General features: G+C 43.2%; 1 protein-coding gene across 8 annotated transcripts in view; it reads left to right on the top strand.

The window, feature by feature from the left end:
• Positions 1-721: 721 nt before the first annotated feature.
• Positions 722-17,762, top strand: part of MBNL2 (muscleblind-like splicing regulator 2) — a 72,980-nt gene continuing 55,939 nt past the window's right edge. For 7 of the 8 annotated variants that reach the window (XM_009864732.1, XM_009864724.1, XM_009864717.1 and 4 more), the window contains exon 1: positions 722-1,252. In XM_009864732.1, the coding sequence (XP_009863034.1) occupies positions 1,079-1,252 (174 nt within the window). In that variant the 5' untranslated portion in view covers positions 722-1,078. The remainder of the gene's footprint in view (positions 1,253-17,762) is intronic. The other variant, XM_009864688.1, reaches the window with a different exon arrangement.

Below are 17,762 nucleotides of genomic sequence, written 5' to 3'. Positions count from 1 at the left end.
ATACTACTGTCCTCATTTCTAAGAAAGAACGAATCAACAAGTAACAGCCTATAATGTAGTAACACAATCTAAAGGGCCATAAGATAAATTAATGGAAGCGGGTTCTCGTACATTGTTTTGGAGACTGAGCATGCTGAATTGTTTCACAACCAGCACGCCTAATTATTGTGTCTGCCACATTCATCTATTTAAATCATTCCCAACTTTTGGATTGCTGCCTAGAATATTACTGCAGCATGCATTTCAACTGGTTATTCCCTTGTCGCGCGTAACTTGACGGAGGAGCCTGATTTTGTTTGGAGAAAGAAATACAAGTGATTTGGCAGCATGTTTGTAGTAATCTGATAAAAAGGGGTGATCGGTTTCGTAATGTTGATTTGAATGAGTTGCACGTGAACTGATGCTGTATTTGTTTTGTCAGGTCAGTGACTTAAAAAGTGCCTTTGTCAAGTCACTTATATGAGCGAGGACTGCTACGCTCGTGTTCTCAAAACCCCATCTTTGCCAGCCAGACATTGCCTTCACCTTACACCTTGGCGGAAGATACCTCAGCTGTCTCCATTTGCCAATTAGTTGATGGGAAACTGAAAGCAGAAGAAGAGGAAGAGCAATTATTGTTATTACTGGGACATGAACAAATGACTGCGTTGCTTTTGTCGTGTTATCAATACCAGCAAGCGACCGTCAGAGAAATACTGTTCTATCAAGGAGTGCCATTGCGTTGAAGGACCTTGGCTCTGAAACTGGTGCATCCGTGATACAATCAACAAGGCCACGTGTTCTACAGACAGAAATGCGACTGAGCATGGTTTTTCCCAGCCAAAAGTCTACAAGCGGGACTTAATGATTGATGAGTGACTGCTTGCTGATAAACTTTCTCTGTTTATTCTGCTTTGTGTGCGTTGGACATCGTTAATCGTCCCCCACTTTTTTTTTAAAGCTTTCTTTTCAATCAAAATTGAGAATTTTTAGTGTGCGTGGTTTTTTTTCCTCCCTTCCCTTTGTCCTTAGTTTTGGGAATTTTCCTTGGCATAATTCACTTGACAGCAATTTAGAAGTTTGAAATCAGCTTTTCATCATGGCTTTGAATGTTGCTCCTGTAAGAGATACGAAATGGCTAACATTAGAAGTGTGCAGGCAATTTCAGAGGGGAACTTGTTCACGCTCTGATGAAGAATGCAAATTTGCACACCCTCCTAAAAGTTGCCAGGTTGAAAATGGAAGAGTTATTGCCTGCTTTGATTCCTTAAAGGTAAGAAAATATTTTGCATGCGTAATGAAAATGTTACTGTATCGTACTGAACGTAAAATGTGAAATGATGAGTTACAAGTAAACTAGTTTAAACAAAGTTATTTGTTCTCAGTGAGATGTATATTAATACAAATGTTGCTTGTTGTAACTTTGTTTTATTGAAACTTCTACAAGATTTCTTTCTAAGGATTTTCTTTTCCATTGTCAACATCTTGTTTACAAAAATTGCGTATGACTGTAAGGATATGGGATTGCTTACAACTGGTAGGACATTTGTATTCCCCCGAGTACATTTTATGAATTTTAGTTGTTTCATGGCAAATGAAAATACACGGTGGCACAGTACTAGGCTGTTACCAGAGCCCTAATAAAACAAATCCTATGGAAAGAGCGCAAATTCTTTAGTTTATATTAACAAAATTTTTAAAAGTCTATCCGTTACTTCAGTTTTGGCACAGTGGGTTGTTTACCCCTGGTCTTGAGGACTCTCGGATAAATTCATAACGTTGATAATTGTATGGATAGTGCAGGCAGCAGCATTAAGTTTAGAACAAGAGTGAAGGGATGTTTTCTTTTGGAGGATATTTAGCAATTATGTAGTTAAGCTATCACCTTCTTCTGACTTCCTAATAACATCAAGTATGCTTTAGAAAACTATTTTAAAAGTTCTGTGAAAATAACTTCGTGTACTGCAAAAAATAAGATTAATGACCTCGTGGGATTTGGGGAGTACACAGTGTTTTCTGTGATGATACATTTCTGTTCTCATTTCAACAGAATGCAAAAGCTTATTTCATATAAATAATTAAAGGACAAAATTGAGCTTTTTGGATTTTATTTTTAAAGTTTTAGTTGTGGCTTTGTCTTTTGGGCATGGGACAGTGTCATGGCTTACTTTTTAAACTTGGCTCTGTAGATCCAAAGTTTAGTTACTCACCAAGAACTCTCTTACTGTAAAAACATCAGTGTGAAGGAGAAGAAAATTCAGTGTTAATTGAAAATGTTAATTTATTTTCATTATAACTTTTTTTTTTTGGTGTGTAATCAATGCAAGAGACTGTGCTAGGCATCTTCTGGGTTTTCTGATTTCTTCTCTGCTTTTGGAGATTTAGAAGTGACTCGGGAAATGTTTGTGAGGGGGTTATGTTCTGTATATCCTGCAAGCCAGAACAGCACCTTTGGGGTCATGGCAATATGTCATCAAGTGCTATTAATGACCTTAATCCATGGATTACTGCGTGATAAACTGTAACAGCTTCTTTGTAGATGTTCTTGTATATTGGTTGCCTGCCAGTGGAATATTTTTATTTTTTTTAAACAGGCAGGCTAGTGTCTGCAGCAAATGGGTAATTCTTTTACAAAATGGGCAGCTTTTAGAAAAAAATAAGCAAGTCAGTAGAATTTATTTTATTTTTTTTTAATACAGTTTTTAACAGTTATAAAGGCTCGGGGCTATGGCTGGGAGATGGGCAGCCAGGCTTGGTCACCCCAGGGCTGGCAGGACAGTGGCTTTGTTGTGCAAGAGGTGCTGCTACTGCATCACCCTGGCCAAAGGGGTGATGTGCCTGTCCTTGCTGCCTGAGGACGTGGAGCTCGTGGCGGAGGTGCCGGCTATTTGAGCTGGAGACTTTTGTGCAGGGATGGTTATCGCCCACGAGTTGAAACTGGAGTCACAGCCTAAGCTAATAATACCATGAAGAGAAATCCAGAGGGATCACTGTGGATGACTTACTGACAACCAGCATCGTTGCTCAGTGGAGAGATGTCCAAAACCATGTAAAAAACGTAGCCAAAGCAAACAGGCGTGTTTTGTCCTAGTTTGGGAGGGCATCTGCTCCGAGGGGGCCAGCCCGTGTCCTGTGGCTGAAGCAGTGCTGCTCTGTCCCGCTGCCCAACACCAACCTTTTGCCAGGTGGCAGAAGGGAGCATTTTCTACTTGAGTCTACTGGGTTAAATTGCTTGTAACGATGGTGTCAAGGGTTTAGGGCTGGGCCAGCCGCTAAACGGATGACAGATGTGGTCTATATTAACTCCTGTCCCTCCCCAAAAGGGCAAGGGAAAAGGGAACGAGCCAGAGAGACTTAGGGATTATGCCAAGAAGCCAGATTGCAGCCTGAATCAGCCGAGGTGGAGGTACAGGGTTTCTTCCCGCTGACCCTGCTGCAGGCAGAGGGAGGTACCATAACAGGACGGCCACGTCTTCTGTTGCAGCTCCTCGCCGCCGAGCAGGAGTCGGAGCCGTGTGTTTCGGCGTCGTGCCTGGCCCCATAGAGCATAAAAAGCTGTTAAGGAGCATTGTGGGTGCATGGCTTTTGGACGTATCATCTGGTATCCTCGCAGCCATCACCTCTGTTATTCAGAAGGGTGTTTGTAAATTGCCGTGTGTGTGGCAAGAATGCGTCCCGTTAGTTCGGTTTGCTTACGCTGCCGGTTGAAGGGATTATGTCATTAGTCACATAAGTATATTTGATGGGTCGCTTTCAGAAATACTGGTGTTAATCATACAGTTTCAGAATAAGGCTTTGGCACTCAACGAGCAGGATAACTTTTCATATAAATAAACAAACAGAGCAGTCTAGAGTTACAGATAAAATCAGAATTTAATTTAAAAAAACAAGGGCTGTTTTCCTTGCTGAACGCTGAACCACACTTTAATGCAGACAATTACTTAGTGTTTATTTACATAATATTTGGAGCTTTGGAGACTTAGCTTTTTAACTGTCTTGGGTTGGTGTACCTGCTGTAGAAATAAATGATAGTGAGTATGTTGAGTCTCTTTGAATAAACATCTTCCTACCCAGAGAAGGCAGAGAATTATTTTTTTTAGTCTCAGGTTGAGGTATGTGTAACATTTAGGTGGTGCCTGGTAGTTACAGCTGCTCCTTAAGAAGTCAGTCAAACACAAGATACAGCACTCTGAGACAGGCCATCCTTTACACCCTAATTGATCAAAAAAGCTCCTGTTTTGGGAAGGAACACGCGCTCTCCTGCCTGCTGCTGCCTTTCCCGATTTCCGGTGTAGACAAGGGAGGATGGTATTGGTATGTACCCCTTGGATCTGACTGCCAAAGCAGGAGAGAGTCCAGCAAAGGGCCGCTAAGATGATGGTGTGGAGCATCTTTCCTGTAAGGAGAGACTGAGAGAGCTGGGACCGTTTAGCCTGGAGAAGGCTTGGGAGGATCTCATTGATCTATGTAAATATCTGCAGGGAAGGTGCAGAGAGGACAGAGCCAGGCTCTGCTCAGTGGTGCCCAGTGACAGGACCAGAGGCAATGGGCACAGACTGAAACACGAGAGGTTCCCTCTGAACATCAGGAAACATTTTGTCACTGTGAGGATGACCGAGCACTGGCACAGGTTCCCCAAAGGGGTTGTGGACTCTTCATCCTTGGAGATACTCAAAAGCCATCTGGACATGGTCCTTGGGCAGTTGGCTCTAGATGGCCCTGCTTGAGCAGGAGGTTGGACCAGATGATGCCCAGAGGATCATTCCAACTTCAGCCATGGTATGACCAGAAGCATCTTCATGCTGACTTGCCCACAGCCTCAGCATTGTTCTAAGCTAGCAAAAGATGGTCTTAGGACTGAAGAAAATAATCCTTGCCAGGAACATCTGCCTTCACACCGTGCCACGTCCTCCTTAGTGCTCCCACCACTGTCTTTGTCATTATGTGGTGCACCAGGCTGGGAAACTGATTGTGGTTAAACCCGAGTAGTTGCTGTAGTCGCTGCTGAGAGAAGGGAGAAGGGCTGTGTAGTGCCAGCTGAGCACTGGGTCACTCCTGCTGGTCATAGGGCTGTGGCCTTAGGCCAAGTTTCTGGAGTAACATGGTTGCATCAGAATGCAAATTTTCCTGTATTAAAGAAGTACATTTGTAAGTCTGTTGGTTCCAAGTAAAAGGTCAATAGAATTTAACAGACCCTGTTTGCTTTTAACTCAAAAGGGATTTTTGGCTCTGAATATCTGTCCTTGCAATACTTGACTTTTAAACCCAGGAAAAGTTGCAAGAGCAACCCATTGGACAGATTACAGTTTTGAGGATCCAGAATGCTCGCTGTTGAAAACTGTCTGGGCTCTGAATATTCTTCAGCTATGAGATGCTCCAGGCTAGACAGGAATAGCTAAAGACTAATGAGCCTGGTTCAGATTCAGGCCAGAAACTTGCTGGTTTCAAGCCAGATTCTGCCACATGGGCTTCTGAGATGCATCTCAGCATTTGTTTCTCGCTCTTAGGTGAAGGACAGAGCCTGGTCTGTTCCAAACAGGGTATTTTGGGGGTGTGAGGAGAATGCACATGGGTCATTCCTGTGCACCCAGTGGGTGACAGATGCAGCAGCCGTCCAGATGCCCATCAGCGGGTCCTAACATTGCATCCAGCGATGGGGCTGTCTCCAGCAGAAGCCCCCCATAGCTTGGACAGCTGGTGAGTCAGTTGAGCACACCCAAAACTGTACGGCGCAAGTAGCCTCAGTGTGCTTAACGTGAGAAAGAAGGTGTCTCCGAGCTAATCTGACTGACTGTGCCTCAGGTGGATGAAGGGGTACTTTACAAAGAGGGTGGTGAAACACTGGCACAGGTTGTCCAGAGAGGTAGTGGAAGCCCCATCCCTGGAGACATTCAAGGTCAGGCTCAATGGAGCTCTGAGCAACCCAATCTGGTTAAAGCCATCCCTGCTAACTGTAGGGGGGTTGGACTAGCTGACCTTTAAAGGTCCTTTCCAACGCAACACATTCTGTGATTCTGTGATTCCATGGCGAGGCCCAGAGCAGGAAGAGGGAGAGTGCTGAGGACATGCTGCCAGAGCTGGAGCCTTAAACTGTCCCAAAGCCTTTTTTTCAGAGCCCTTACAGGCTCCCCTTTGGATGCTGCAGATGCTGCTGTGTTTATAAAGTGGGAAGGATCTATGGAGAGGCCCTTGTCACTGGGAAGCTTGAATTTCAGGAACTGCTCTATATGTATTTTTCTACTTCTCGCTGGGTTCAGGTGGCTTAATTTAAAAGTGAAGAACCTGGATATGTAACACTTGATATATCACATTTAGATCCTTCCAAATTGGGCATTGTAAGTAAAACTATTTTCAAGGCTTTCTTGTCCTGCTAGGATTAAAGAACAAAATCCTTTCGAAGGAGTACTAATACATAATGTAATGTCTGGGGACAAGAACACACAAATCCTTGCTCTATTTAAGCTAGAATTAAAAAAAAAAACCACAAAAAACCAAAACCTTAAAATTAATTGTGATATCTAGGAGGGGGAGATGTGAAAAGCTTGACAGATAAGAAAATATTATCATGTGCGTTTTGCTGGGAGTTGACTCTCATGTTTGCAGGCAAGTCTAGGTTTTAAATTCTGGTACTATTTCTTGACACAGATTTATACCCTTTCTGCAGGTCAGCTACCAGAAGGATATGTTGTCTAAGCTAATACAGATACAGAGAAGGTATCTTGAAGATACTGTCATTGCAATTTTTATGGTGGTAACAAGAAAATGAAAGCTACAGATGGCTTTTTCTGTATTTTTATATATTTACTAGAGTCTAGACACTTCGAACTGTTCTATTTATTGAGCCAGCAGACTAGTGTGAACTGTTCATTTGCATTTTCATGAAAGCCTTTTAAGAATATGCCTATCTGGTCTCATTTAGCACCACAGAATAAAAGGTAATTGAAAACTATACACAGAGACCTGTTACCAAGTTAAAAGCGTTCCAGGGGAAAAAAAAAAAGTTTTAGGAACATCCACTTTGTCAAAATATCTGGACCTGAAAAGAATCTGTTTAAGATGGCCTCAGCTTTACTTAGAAAAAGGAAGGAGAAAAAAAAAAGTCTTTGTAAAGTAAGCAAGCTGTAAGAGAGTGAGCTCAGAGTTGGGATGCAGTAGGTAGTCATTTGCCGTCCAGTGATTCTTTTGTGGGTCTCTAAATGTTTTATGAATGTCAAGGACTCGGGATCATCTTACACTTTGAAGTTGATGATACCTGCTCTCACTTGGCAGGTGGGGCAGTCTGGACAGACTGTAGATGAACACCACATGCAGAGGGGATTGGCTGCTTTTGTTGGTATTAGAAAGCATCTAAATGGGTGTTTATGGTGTCCTAGCTGGCTGAATTTCTGCCCATCACCCGGTTATGTGGTGTGACACTGCTCACAGACAAGGTGAGTTCAAGGGCTGTGCCTACAGCTGGTGGGCAAGAATGACTGGAATGGACAGGCTCATTTCTCCTGGGTGACAGAGTGGCTTATTCCTTCTGGGCCCAGGAATTTAGCCTGTTTTGCTGCACAGTGACCCAGTTTCAGCAGGGTGGGGGGATGTATGGGCTGCCCTTGTCAGTAGCTGTGGGCTCTGGGCATGTGGAAGTTGCAAGCTGAAACCTTCCAGGTGAGGGATGCAGAATCCAGGTCTCATTTTTCTTGCAGAGCAACAAGTTTGGTTGCATCCCTTCTTTTTCACCCACCTCTGGTTTTTCTTATAAAAAGTCCAGTAAAGCACAGGTGGTCTGGGAACACCACTTGCAAGCTGAAACCTTCCAGGTGAGGGATGCAGAATCCAGGTCTCATTTTTCTTGCAGAGCAACAAGTTTGGTTGCATCCCTTCTTTTTCACCCACCTCTGGTTTTTCTTATAAAAGTCCAGTAAAACACAGGTGGTCTGAGAACACCACCTCCCAGAGGCTGCCCTTTGTCTGAGTTGCCGTGAGGTGTGACATGAAGAGAAAGTGTCAATCAAGGCCTGTTTTGGGTGACTGAGAATTAGCTCTCTAGGCTCCCTCTGTATTCAGAATGGCAGCAGCCACCCTGGGTCACACCAAAGCCCAGTGACCCAGTAGTGGATGTGCAAACCTGCAGTGGCTTCCTGGAGTGCTCTCCTTGTGGTGTGCTGCTCAGTGACGTTGGGAGTCAGGCATAATGTGGTTGTACTTAAAGTTCTCAGTGACCATCTTTCCCTTGATTTGTCCCACTGCTTTTTGAACCCTGTACACCTTCAGCACCCACAGCATGCTGCAGAGAGGACTTCTACAACTTCATTACCTGCAGTGTGGAAACCAACTACTGATGTTCATTTCAAACCTCGTCTCATGGATACCCTCAGTTCTTGTGTTGGAAAAACAGAAGAGAATCTCCTGTGAATTAGAGCCTGTGAAAAAGAATCTCCTGTGAAGGATGAATCTGGATGGGTTTTTTCCACTGACTTCTTTCTGGAAAGGGCATGTTTTTCCCCAGTCAGTTCAAAGGAAGTCTCTTGAGAGAAGACTCCTTGTTTTAAATCTACTCAGTGAAAATACTGTTCCCAGGGCAGGTATGATTCCTGAAGGCCCTGCTTTTTCAGGCTACGAGATATTTTTTTTTTGGCTCAGAATAAAGTCAGGTGCTGCATGAAATTATGCCATCCTATTTCCTGAGACTATATTTCACGTTATACTCAACGTGTGCAATTGTGAGCTGCTGCTAAAAAGAGATGGTTACCTCCAGTCTTGTGTCCTGTCACTGGTAGCCCCCCTTCTTTTATCACTGTTCAAGTGATCATGCTGCCATGCAACTCAAGCTGATACAAAGCATCAGGGGAGACCTTATTACTCTCTACAACTGCCTGAAGGAGGTTGTAGCAAGGAGGGGGTCCATCTCTTCTCGCACATAACAAGCAGTGGGACAAGCGGAAATGACCTCAGGTTACACTGGGGGAAGTTTATATTGGACACTAGGAAAATTTCCTTCACCTAAAGGGTTGTTAGGCAGTGGAACAGGCTGTCCAGTTCTTCCCTTTGCTTTCATAGAATCATGCAATTTTTTAGGTTGGAAGAGACTTTTAAGATCAGAGCCCAACCATTGACCTAACACTGTCCACCACTAAACCATGTCCCTAGGCACCACATGCTTTTAAATACATGCTTTTAAATACCTCCAGGAATGGTGACTCCACCACTTCCCTGGGAAGCCTGTTCCAGTGCTTGACAACCCAATTGATGAAGAAATTTTTTTAATATCCAGTCTAAACCTCCCCTGGTGCAACTTGAGGCCCTTCATAGGCTCTTGTCCTATCATTTGTTACCTGGGAGAAGGGACTGACCCCCACCTCACTACAGTTTCCTTTCAGGTAGGGGAGAGCTTATTGCTCTCTACAACTCAGCCTCCTTTTCTCCAGGCTAAACAGCCCCAGATCCCTCAGCTGTTCCTCATAAGACTTGTTCTCTAGACCCTTCACCAGCTTTATTGCCCTTTGGATGTGCTCCAGTACCTGCCTTCCCTTCCCTCTGAAGATGTGGGAAGCCCATCTTCCCAGTCGTGTGGTTCATAGGCAGAGCCTCTTTGTGGTCAGAGCAGATCCCTTTCATGAGACCTTGTGCCTCCTTTGGCCCGTTATGACAGCTCAACGCAAGCGAGTGGGTGTTCACCTGCAGTTTTCACTGTCGGTTTCGGTGTGGTAGAACTTGCTGAGCAGGTCGCCTGGCCCTCGGCCTAGGAAGGAAGGTGAGCACTAGGAGCAGAAAGGAAAAGCAGTTGAAGAACAGTCACTGAAAGATTTAATATATATCTTCTTGTTCACTGAATCGTGTTGTCCTGAGGGACTGAAAGAGTATTTAGTAGTTCCTCGGCAGCGGTCTTGCTGAGTTAACTCCTGGAGCTTGCTGCTTCCAGAAGCCTTAGTGGAGACTCATGAAGAGCATTCCCAGGTAGTCTGCCATATCCATACGTTTCAGATGCAGCAGCTACTCAGTTATCAATCTAAGTCTTATTACACAAAGAAAAGCAACTAGGCAGACTAGTTAGAGCTGCAGGAAACCTTGTATGAAAGGGCACGTTGTTTGGCAGACGTTGTTCGGGTTTTTGGGCACTTGGGGGTGCTTCATATACCCATCGATTCACTGTGTAGTTTTTGTTGCTCCCCTAAGCTTTGTAATAACCAGTCTGTGGGTGTAGTGAAGGCAAAATTCAATCACAGTCTCTGACTCATCCCATCACTAGGATTTTGAACACAAGAGCAATTGCTTGCTGCCCACTCCTCCCCCACGCTCCCTATTAACTCAGGTCACTCACTGTTCCCACAGGCTTGCTCTCTCCAGGTCTACCCACCTACTCCTTTATTTTTCTGGCAGGTGGTTCCTCTTTCATTCCAGGCTGTTTTTTTTCCCTTGGCCCTGCGTATGCAGCTTTCTCTCAGCTCAGGCGTCAGCTGTTCTTCCCAAGCTGTTATACTTCGAATGTATCATCAATACAAAAGACAGGGTTGTGCTCAGATGCAGGGAGCTTCCTAATGTAAAAGCCTAGCAGAGACAAGACCTGTGTTCCTGTCAAGGCAGCTTGTCCCCAGCAGTGGAACAAGAACTGGGAAGTTTATTTGTAAGCCTATTTGATAACCATACCCCTCTTCCAACTCATATCTCGTCATATGAGAACTGGCACCTTGTTTTTGAGGAGGTGGATTGTCTTTGAAACCTATTGCAATAAAAAGAAAGCTGGTGTGGCTTTAGAGATGTCAGAACATATAATTGAAGACCTACTTTGAGGTACCTGTCCCACAGCTGAAGTGCAAGAGGAAGCCATAAACATTCATTTTCTTCCACATTGATGTGTTTCTTGTGGCTGTGGCCATGCTGTGCCACGCAGGATTAGATTCCTGCAAGGTCTTGACTACAACAAAGAAGAAATTAATGATGGGGAAACAAAACTGTCTTCTCATCCGTTTCATTAGTGACCTGTGTGGCAAGGTGTTGTGAACAGCGCCCCAGAACTCAGATAGTGCCGATGTTTGGAAAGACGAATCACTGAGCGGTGAAAAGAAAGAAGTAGACAGTGAAAAACTGCATGAAAACGCATGAGAGAGTGGTGCAACACTGTGGTGGGGCACATGACAGCTAAAAGGGCAAAGGGAGCTGTCTTGCCCCTGCCCCGGGCACCTGTATCCCTCCGGCTCACCCATTGCTCCACCACACAGCATTGAAAGATGACCTGATGCAGTCACCGCCATATAGTCATACCCTTTTTCATGAGACATTACAAATTCTCAACCCTTGCTTCCCCCTGGGTTGGTTTGACTTGAGTGAGAGGGAATCTGCGGTGCTCAGTGCCATGGCTGCTGCACGGGTGGCCTGGGTGAGCAGCCCATCAGGTGTGGTGCCACCACCTCACGTGCATGTCCCATAGGCCAGACACCTTTTAAACTTTGTAAAAACCTAATTCATTTACTTTTGTATGAAATTCAGTTTGGGCCATGAGCGCTCTGCAGTGAAACTATACTGTCTTACATGCTCTTAGAGGTCTTTTCCAACCTTAATGATTCTGTGTATGTTGTCAAGAGAGGAGCTTATGGAGTCAGTCTGGTGGCACCTGTGAAGATACACGGTGGCCATAAGGACAGTGCAGCTGTGATTCAGAAGCTAATGGAGCTGCTGGGATCTTCTCTGTTGGTTCACAGTGAGCCAAAAAAATAAAATCCAGCGTGTCGGACACTAGTCCAAGCCCCACTGGCTGTTGTCAAACAGGCTCTTAATCCTCACTCCCAGATGAGTGAAAAACTCAACAAAAGCCTACGTTTCAAGCTTAGATATAATATGTGGAAGTCAAGAGACATGTAATTATCTAATGCTTTTTTTTTCAAGATCACTTTCTAGATTAAGCCCTTACTTTAAAATTAATGTATATTTATTTGCTGTGGATAGGACCTGAGACTTTGCGCTTGATTCAGTTGTCCAAACAGAGGCGTCTGATATTATTGTTATTATTATATGCCCTACGGCGCTCTCGATGACTTTGCAGTGACATGTCAGAGGAGTATGACATAGCTGCTGGCACCATGCAGAGGTCCAGGATGTCCCAGGGTGCTCCAAATGGTCCTGCTGACTTCTCTATGGCAACAGAGTGAAGCCCTTCTCAGGAAGCAGCGTTAACTCCTGTACTGATTGGAGACTCTGACGTCAACTACTTTGAGTAAAAAAGATGGACAGTGTGTTTGCCACGGTGATGACCTGGCTGAGAGGAAAGCTGGGGTATAGGCCAAACCTAGAAGAAACTGTCTCTGTAGCAGAAGAATGTCCTTGTGGAGACGAAGAAGAGGATGAACATTTGCACAGTATACTTTATAGTTCACCATTAGCAGTGCTAACAGCTAATGTAAACTCATTAATATGAAATAGTTGTGACCCATGTAACAGGGCTCATCTTTTGCTCTCTATGGCAAGAAAGAAAATCTTTCTAGGCACAGGGATGTTATGACAGTGAACTCAGTCTATTTAAAAATTAAAAGATGGGCAACCTTTTGCAAATTTAAATTGAATAGCAACCATAACTACATCTTCGTGAGGTTTTAAAACTAGGAATTAACCAGAATATGGTCTATGTGTTTGAAAAAACATAAATGTTCCAATGAAGAAATTCTTTTCCCTTGAAGTATGCTTCTCCATTACTTCATTTGCAGATGTGAACATATGTCAAGTCCATCAGATATGCATATATTTGGTTTTGGATACAAAATGGGAAAAAAAAAATACTTGCTTTTCAAAGAGGATCGTAATAGTGATTTTCTCAAGGTGGTGGATAATAATGATGTCATGAAAATGCACGCTACTCCCCAAACACATTTTGCCTTCCCTTCTGGTCATACAATATATGTCAGTGTTATTATGTTATTAAAAATGGAGGCATGAGGTTTGCATGTGTGGAGATGGAGGTGTGTGGATATAGCTAGGGAGATACTGTGAGCATATAAATTACAGTGTTAATATGAAGGTGATTTTGTGCTTCATGCTGAACATGATGCCATTGAACTTCCAGCCTGTGACAATCCTCAATATAAATCAATACAAACATTAATTTGCTGCAAAACTCTCATTACTTCAGTCAGAGCAGTGTTAGCTGATTAGTATGCATGAGCCGTTTTGTGTTGGAAGTGCAGGAAGAGTCTATGGTTCTCTTTCTTTAATTGAACCTTCTGGCTATAATTGTTTTTAGCCTGGATTCTTGACGAAATGAGGCTTATGCAGTTTCTTTCCCTCCTCCCCGACTAACTTGTGAACCCTCTGGCCAGTTTCAGCCAAGTTTGACAAAGAGATTGTAGTCTCAAGGATAATTAAGTTCCTACAAGTTTTGTAAAAAACAAGCAGCCATATGTAGGGTGGAAAAAGAGGGAGAGACTTATAAGCCCTCGCATATGGAAGAAGAGGTTCTCGGAGAGCACAGGCAAGAGGAGATCCTTAACACTCAGTTAACCACAAGGAAGCCAGGTCTTGGGATTTGCAATCAAATGTCTAAAGCCTCTGCTTTCGCTTGTGCTTGCAGCATCACCCATTTAATGATCCTAGTAGCCTTAGTGCTGAGCAGAGCTGTTGCAGAGGACTGCTTTTTCCTTTTTTTCTTTTTTTCCACCTTTTCAAATAGCAGATTTATCTCACTGGATCATTGGTACTTAACTTTACTTCGTTTTCTTCAGGGAGAAGGAAACTTCTGTTAGGAATGCACGTTTAAATCTTACTTCAGATGGGTGTGCAAGGCAGTGAAAGGGTCCTGGATGATAGGTGGAGAAGGTGGCACCCCTCTCTGAAGCTGACTGTTGTATAGAAACCACCACAGTAACAGTAAAAGGCAGTAAGAGAGAGCAAGAGAAGGTGTGACTCTGTGGAGTATGTGATTAGAGGTCGTCTGGAAGGAGGGAGTTTGCAGTTACCATCTCTGCTGCTAGGTTTGTTGAGACCTTTTTTCTTGAGACAGCCACTTGATGAAAAAAATGAAAACTGTCCTGGAAGCAGAGGTGACTACATTCTATGTAAGAACCGTATGTCATTTGAGATATGAGAAATGAGAGCTCTCAGCATCTCATTTCATTTACAGTAGCCCACAGGGCTCTTCCCGTACCCCAGTGCAGGAATAAGCTGGTCTTTGGCATTACTCAAGGCTGGCCTAAGAAATGTTTGCTCAGTCTTTCTTCCCCCAGACTTGACATTTTTGCAGTGTAATGAAGTCCTCCACTGCTCTGTGCATAAATGATATTTTAAACAAGTACTACTATACAACAAAACACCCCAAAACCCAGATTTAGCCAGCTTTCCCTAATGCACCAGCAATACTATAAGCAGGTTTTCCTTTATCAGATATTTCAGCATGCCAGCTGTTACAATACATGTAATGCGTTTAATGAGCAAGGGAGTTTATTATTAGGTAATTGAATAAGGCTGTTCTTTCTAATTAGTTACTTGCCTTTCGGTCCTGGATGTTGCAAAAAAGATCTGCCGTGATCTGTGTCAGTTGTGTCTTGGTGTGCTTTGATTTGCTATAAAGCAGCTGCACATCTCAGCAATGTGCGTGAGAATCAGGGGTGTAAAGGTAGTCAGTGAGTTTCTTATGTGAAGTGAGAAATGTTATCACCGGCTAATTAAGTAGCAAGTGAAGGTCAATTAATTTGTAACATACCCTTGTATGTGGCCGTATTCTATTTAGTGATAAAAAAATGGAAATATCAAATGGAAAAGTAGTGCAGTAAATTAATCAGTGTGTAGCCGTAAAGAAACGATGGCAAATTGGGCTTTAGTTCAGTTCAACAGAAGTTAATTAGCTTATGTATCTAAAAGGTTTTGTTGATCCCAGCACACTTGTGATCTTAGACTGCCTTATCTCTTGAAATGAGATGCAAGTAGAGCAGCCCGAAGGAAGAGAGGGTGAGGTTGCAGAACGCAGTGGTAGACACTGGTGCCCTGCGTTGCTGCGGATGCCAGGAGGAGACCGCAGAGAGGGCAGCACGGTTTGGAAAACGCTGCGCCGTTTCTTTGGCAACATTTGTTAAAATAGAGCTGGTGTGTAGAAAGGGGAAAGCTGCGGGCAGAACCATGTACTGCTATTTCATGTAACGTGTGGCAGCCTCCCTAAACTCAGTGTTCTGTGGTATGGAGATGAAAAACAGAGGGCACAGAGAGTATGGGAATGCCAGTGTCGTTGTGAAGGTATTTAGATGATATGGCGTGTGCTCTGGCTTGGCTGGTTAATTCGGACTGTCTTGGAGAACAGTTATCATATGGAATAAAAATCTGCTGTGCAACTATGCGCAAAGAAAAATGAATAAACACCTTCAATGATGTGAAGAGAAGTCTGAAACTTTCTGGTATGGCATCTGCAAGATCATTATTAAAATTGATTACTTTGATTTTTTTTGCCTTTCCGTTTTTTATGTGCATATCGTGTGCAGTTAAGACCCCATTTTAATTAGATAGCCATAAATTACCAGTATGAATACAGTAACTTTAACATGCTTTCTTTTCTCAAAAAAATGTGGAGGGGATGTGCTTAAATTTTGTTTTGTTACAACTACCTAAATGTGAGAGGGGTTTCTGTTTTTGTTTTAAGGCTGCATTTGTCTGAAAATGCAGCACAGACCTCTTAAAAATCTGTGTAAGATTTATAGTACTTGTAAATCTTTTCTTAGTTATAGATCTACTATGGATATGGCTTTCTCTTATACCATTCTTAAAATAAGTTAGTAGTAGATCAGAAGGTATTGATCTTTATATGCATATTTAAACACACTTCTGCTTGCAAAATACTGCCTATTTTGAGCAGAAGTAGTAAAACTTCAGTGTACAGGTCATAGTAACCACTGACATCACAGCAGACATCTACTGGATAACAAATAAGTATTGGATATTGGAAAATATTTAAATGGTGGCTTTGACATGATGTGTTGCCTTATTTGAAGCAAATTGTTTGACATCTCTGTCCCCTTGTTCTCCCCTTTGTGAAAGGGATGTAACTATGCTGTTTGTTGTGGGTTTTTTGCTTACCCTCTCTTTCTTTCAAGAAGTAGGAGAAATTAATAAGCTGTTCAGGGTCGGTAAGGAGAGACAATACTTTCTATTAGACCTGCTAACATAACTGGGGAAACAAAACAGACAAACTTTTGTGCTCACAAGGCCTTCCCTGGGTCTATTTGTAGATCATTATAGAATGTCTTGGAAATATAAAGCATACCTGTCAATACTCACTCATCAAAAAAAAAAAAAAGGATTTAAAAATATCTGGAAGAAGCTGCATCTGTAACATAACTTACTATTTGCCTAGGAGTTATGAATACATAGATCACATACATAGATAGAGAGAGATGTGGAATATTTAATGTGTGCTAGTGGACCAGTAAAGCATTGGACAGTCACCCCTGCAGTGCGATGGCAATTTGCCTGCGAGTTCCTGACACCCCAAAAACTGGTAGATTAAAGTTAAGCAGTAGAATTAAGAAGAATTAAGAGCACTATAGATTACTTCTGCAGCTTAGGGAAGAGATTCATACCCAGAATTATGGAAGGACCTTTGTCTTCCTCTAGCAGCTTGGTGGTTGAAGTGTAAGTTTAATGCTTAGGAGAAAACCAGGTCATTAATTTAGATCCCTGAGATGTTGTACCTGAAGTCACGTCTCTCCCCTTTGAGCTGTTGGCACACGTGTTTAAATTTGGGCTCCTCAAAGTGGTGGCAGGTCACATGAGAAGCCCCTTGAGTGAGGGACGTCTCCTTGCCGTTCTTTCCCCTCCTTTTTAATTTTTACCTGTAATGCAGCTATTCAGTGCGAAACTGGAAGCTTAAAAAAATCCAGTGAGGTTGATTATTTATTTTTAATAGATATCATACGTATGATATATCTATATACCTATAGATATATAGATCTATAGGTATATAGATATATAGATCTATATATCCTTTGCCTCACCTGCTGCTTATCAGGGGTTTTCCCTTAAGCATCCTGCTGCAGTGTTTTATGCTCAGTGTTTTGCTGGGGCAGGAGGGACCTGAGCCCACTCAGGTGCTTTGCTTATTGGTGCTCTATTGAGCAAGGACGTCTCAGTGCTCAATACCATTCTGGTACATTAGCAGATACATATTTTATTAATGATAGGTTAGAAAGACAGCTGTGAGGGAGTTGTAGAAGTTAGAGATTTCCATGCTGTTTTTTATCATGTCCAGTCGCGTCACCTCCTCACTGAAGTTATTTACTAATCTCCATACTAGACATGGGTGGGGTTTTTTGGAAGGGCTGTTTTTCTACTTCCATCAGAAGACTTTCCTATAGCTTCACTTCTCATGTGCATTCTTCTCATTTCCAGCGTAGATTTATTCACTGCCCGTTTCCCTCTGTTCAGCCAAATGCCACTGTTATTCTGCAGCTGAAGCAATCATGTTCCCCCTTTCCACCACCCCTTCCTGACAGACGCCCCAGTTTCTCACAGGACAATCACTGGAAACAGGCATACCGCCCCCCCCCCCTCCTTGGTTTTAGCCAACCCCCCCCCCCCGCCTTTGTTTTAGCCAAAACCTCCCATCAGACTCTAGTTTGCTTATAAGAGAGATTTTTCCGTTCCTTGAATCACCTTGGCGGCCCTCGCCTTTGCCGGCTCCAGACCAAATCCATCTTATTTGGACACTGGTGACCGAAAGCACGCGCAGCATTGCCAGTAGGAGTTTGCCACGAGAGAAGCAGCTCTGCCACAGCAGCTTGCTGCTTTTCCTAGGCAATGCTTGTTTGATACATCTTGGGGCTGTGATT

Source organism: Apaloderma vittatum, unplaced genomic scaffold (genome assembly GCF_000703405.1).
Source record: "Apaloderma vittatum isolate BGI_N311 unplaced genomic scaffold, ASM70340v1 scaffold13350, whole genome shotgun sequence".
NCBI classification, from domain to species: Eukaryota; Metazoa; Chordata; class Aves; order Trogoniformes; family Trogonidae; genus Apaloderma; species Apaloderma vittatum.
This window is presented reverse-complemented; position numbering and strand designations above follow the sequence as displayed.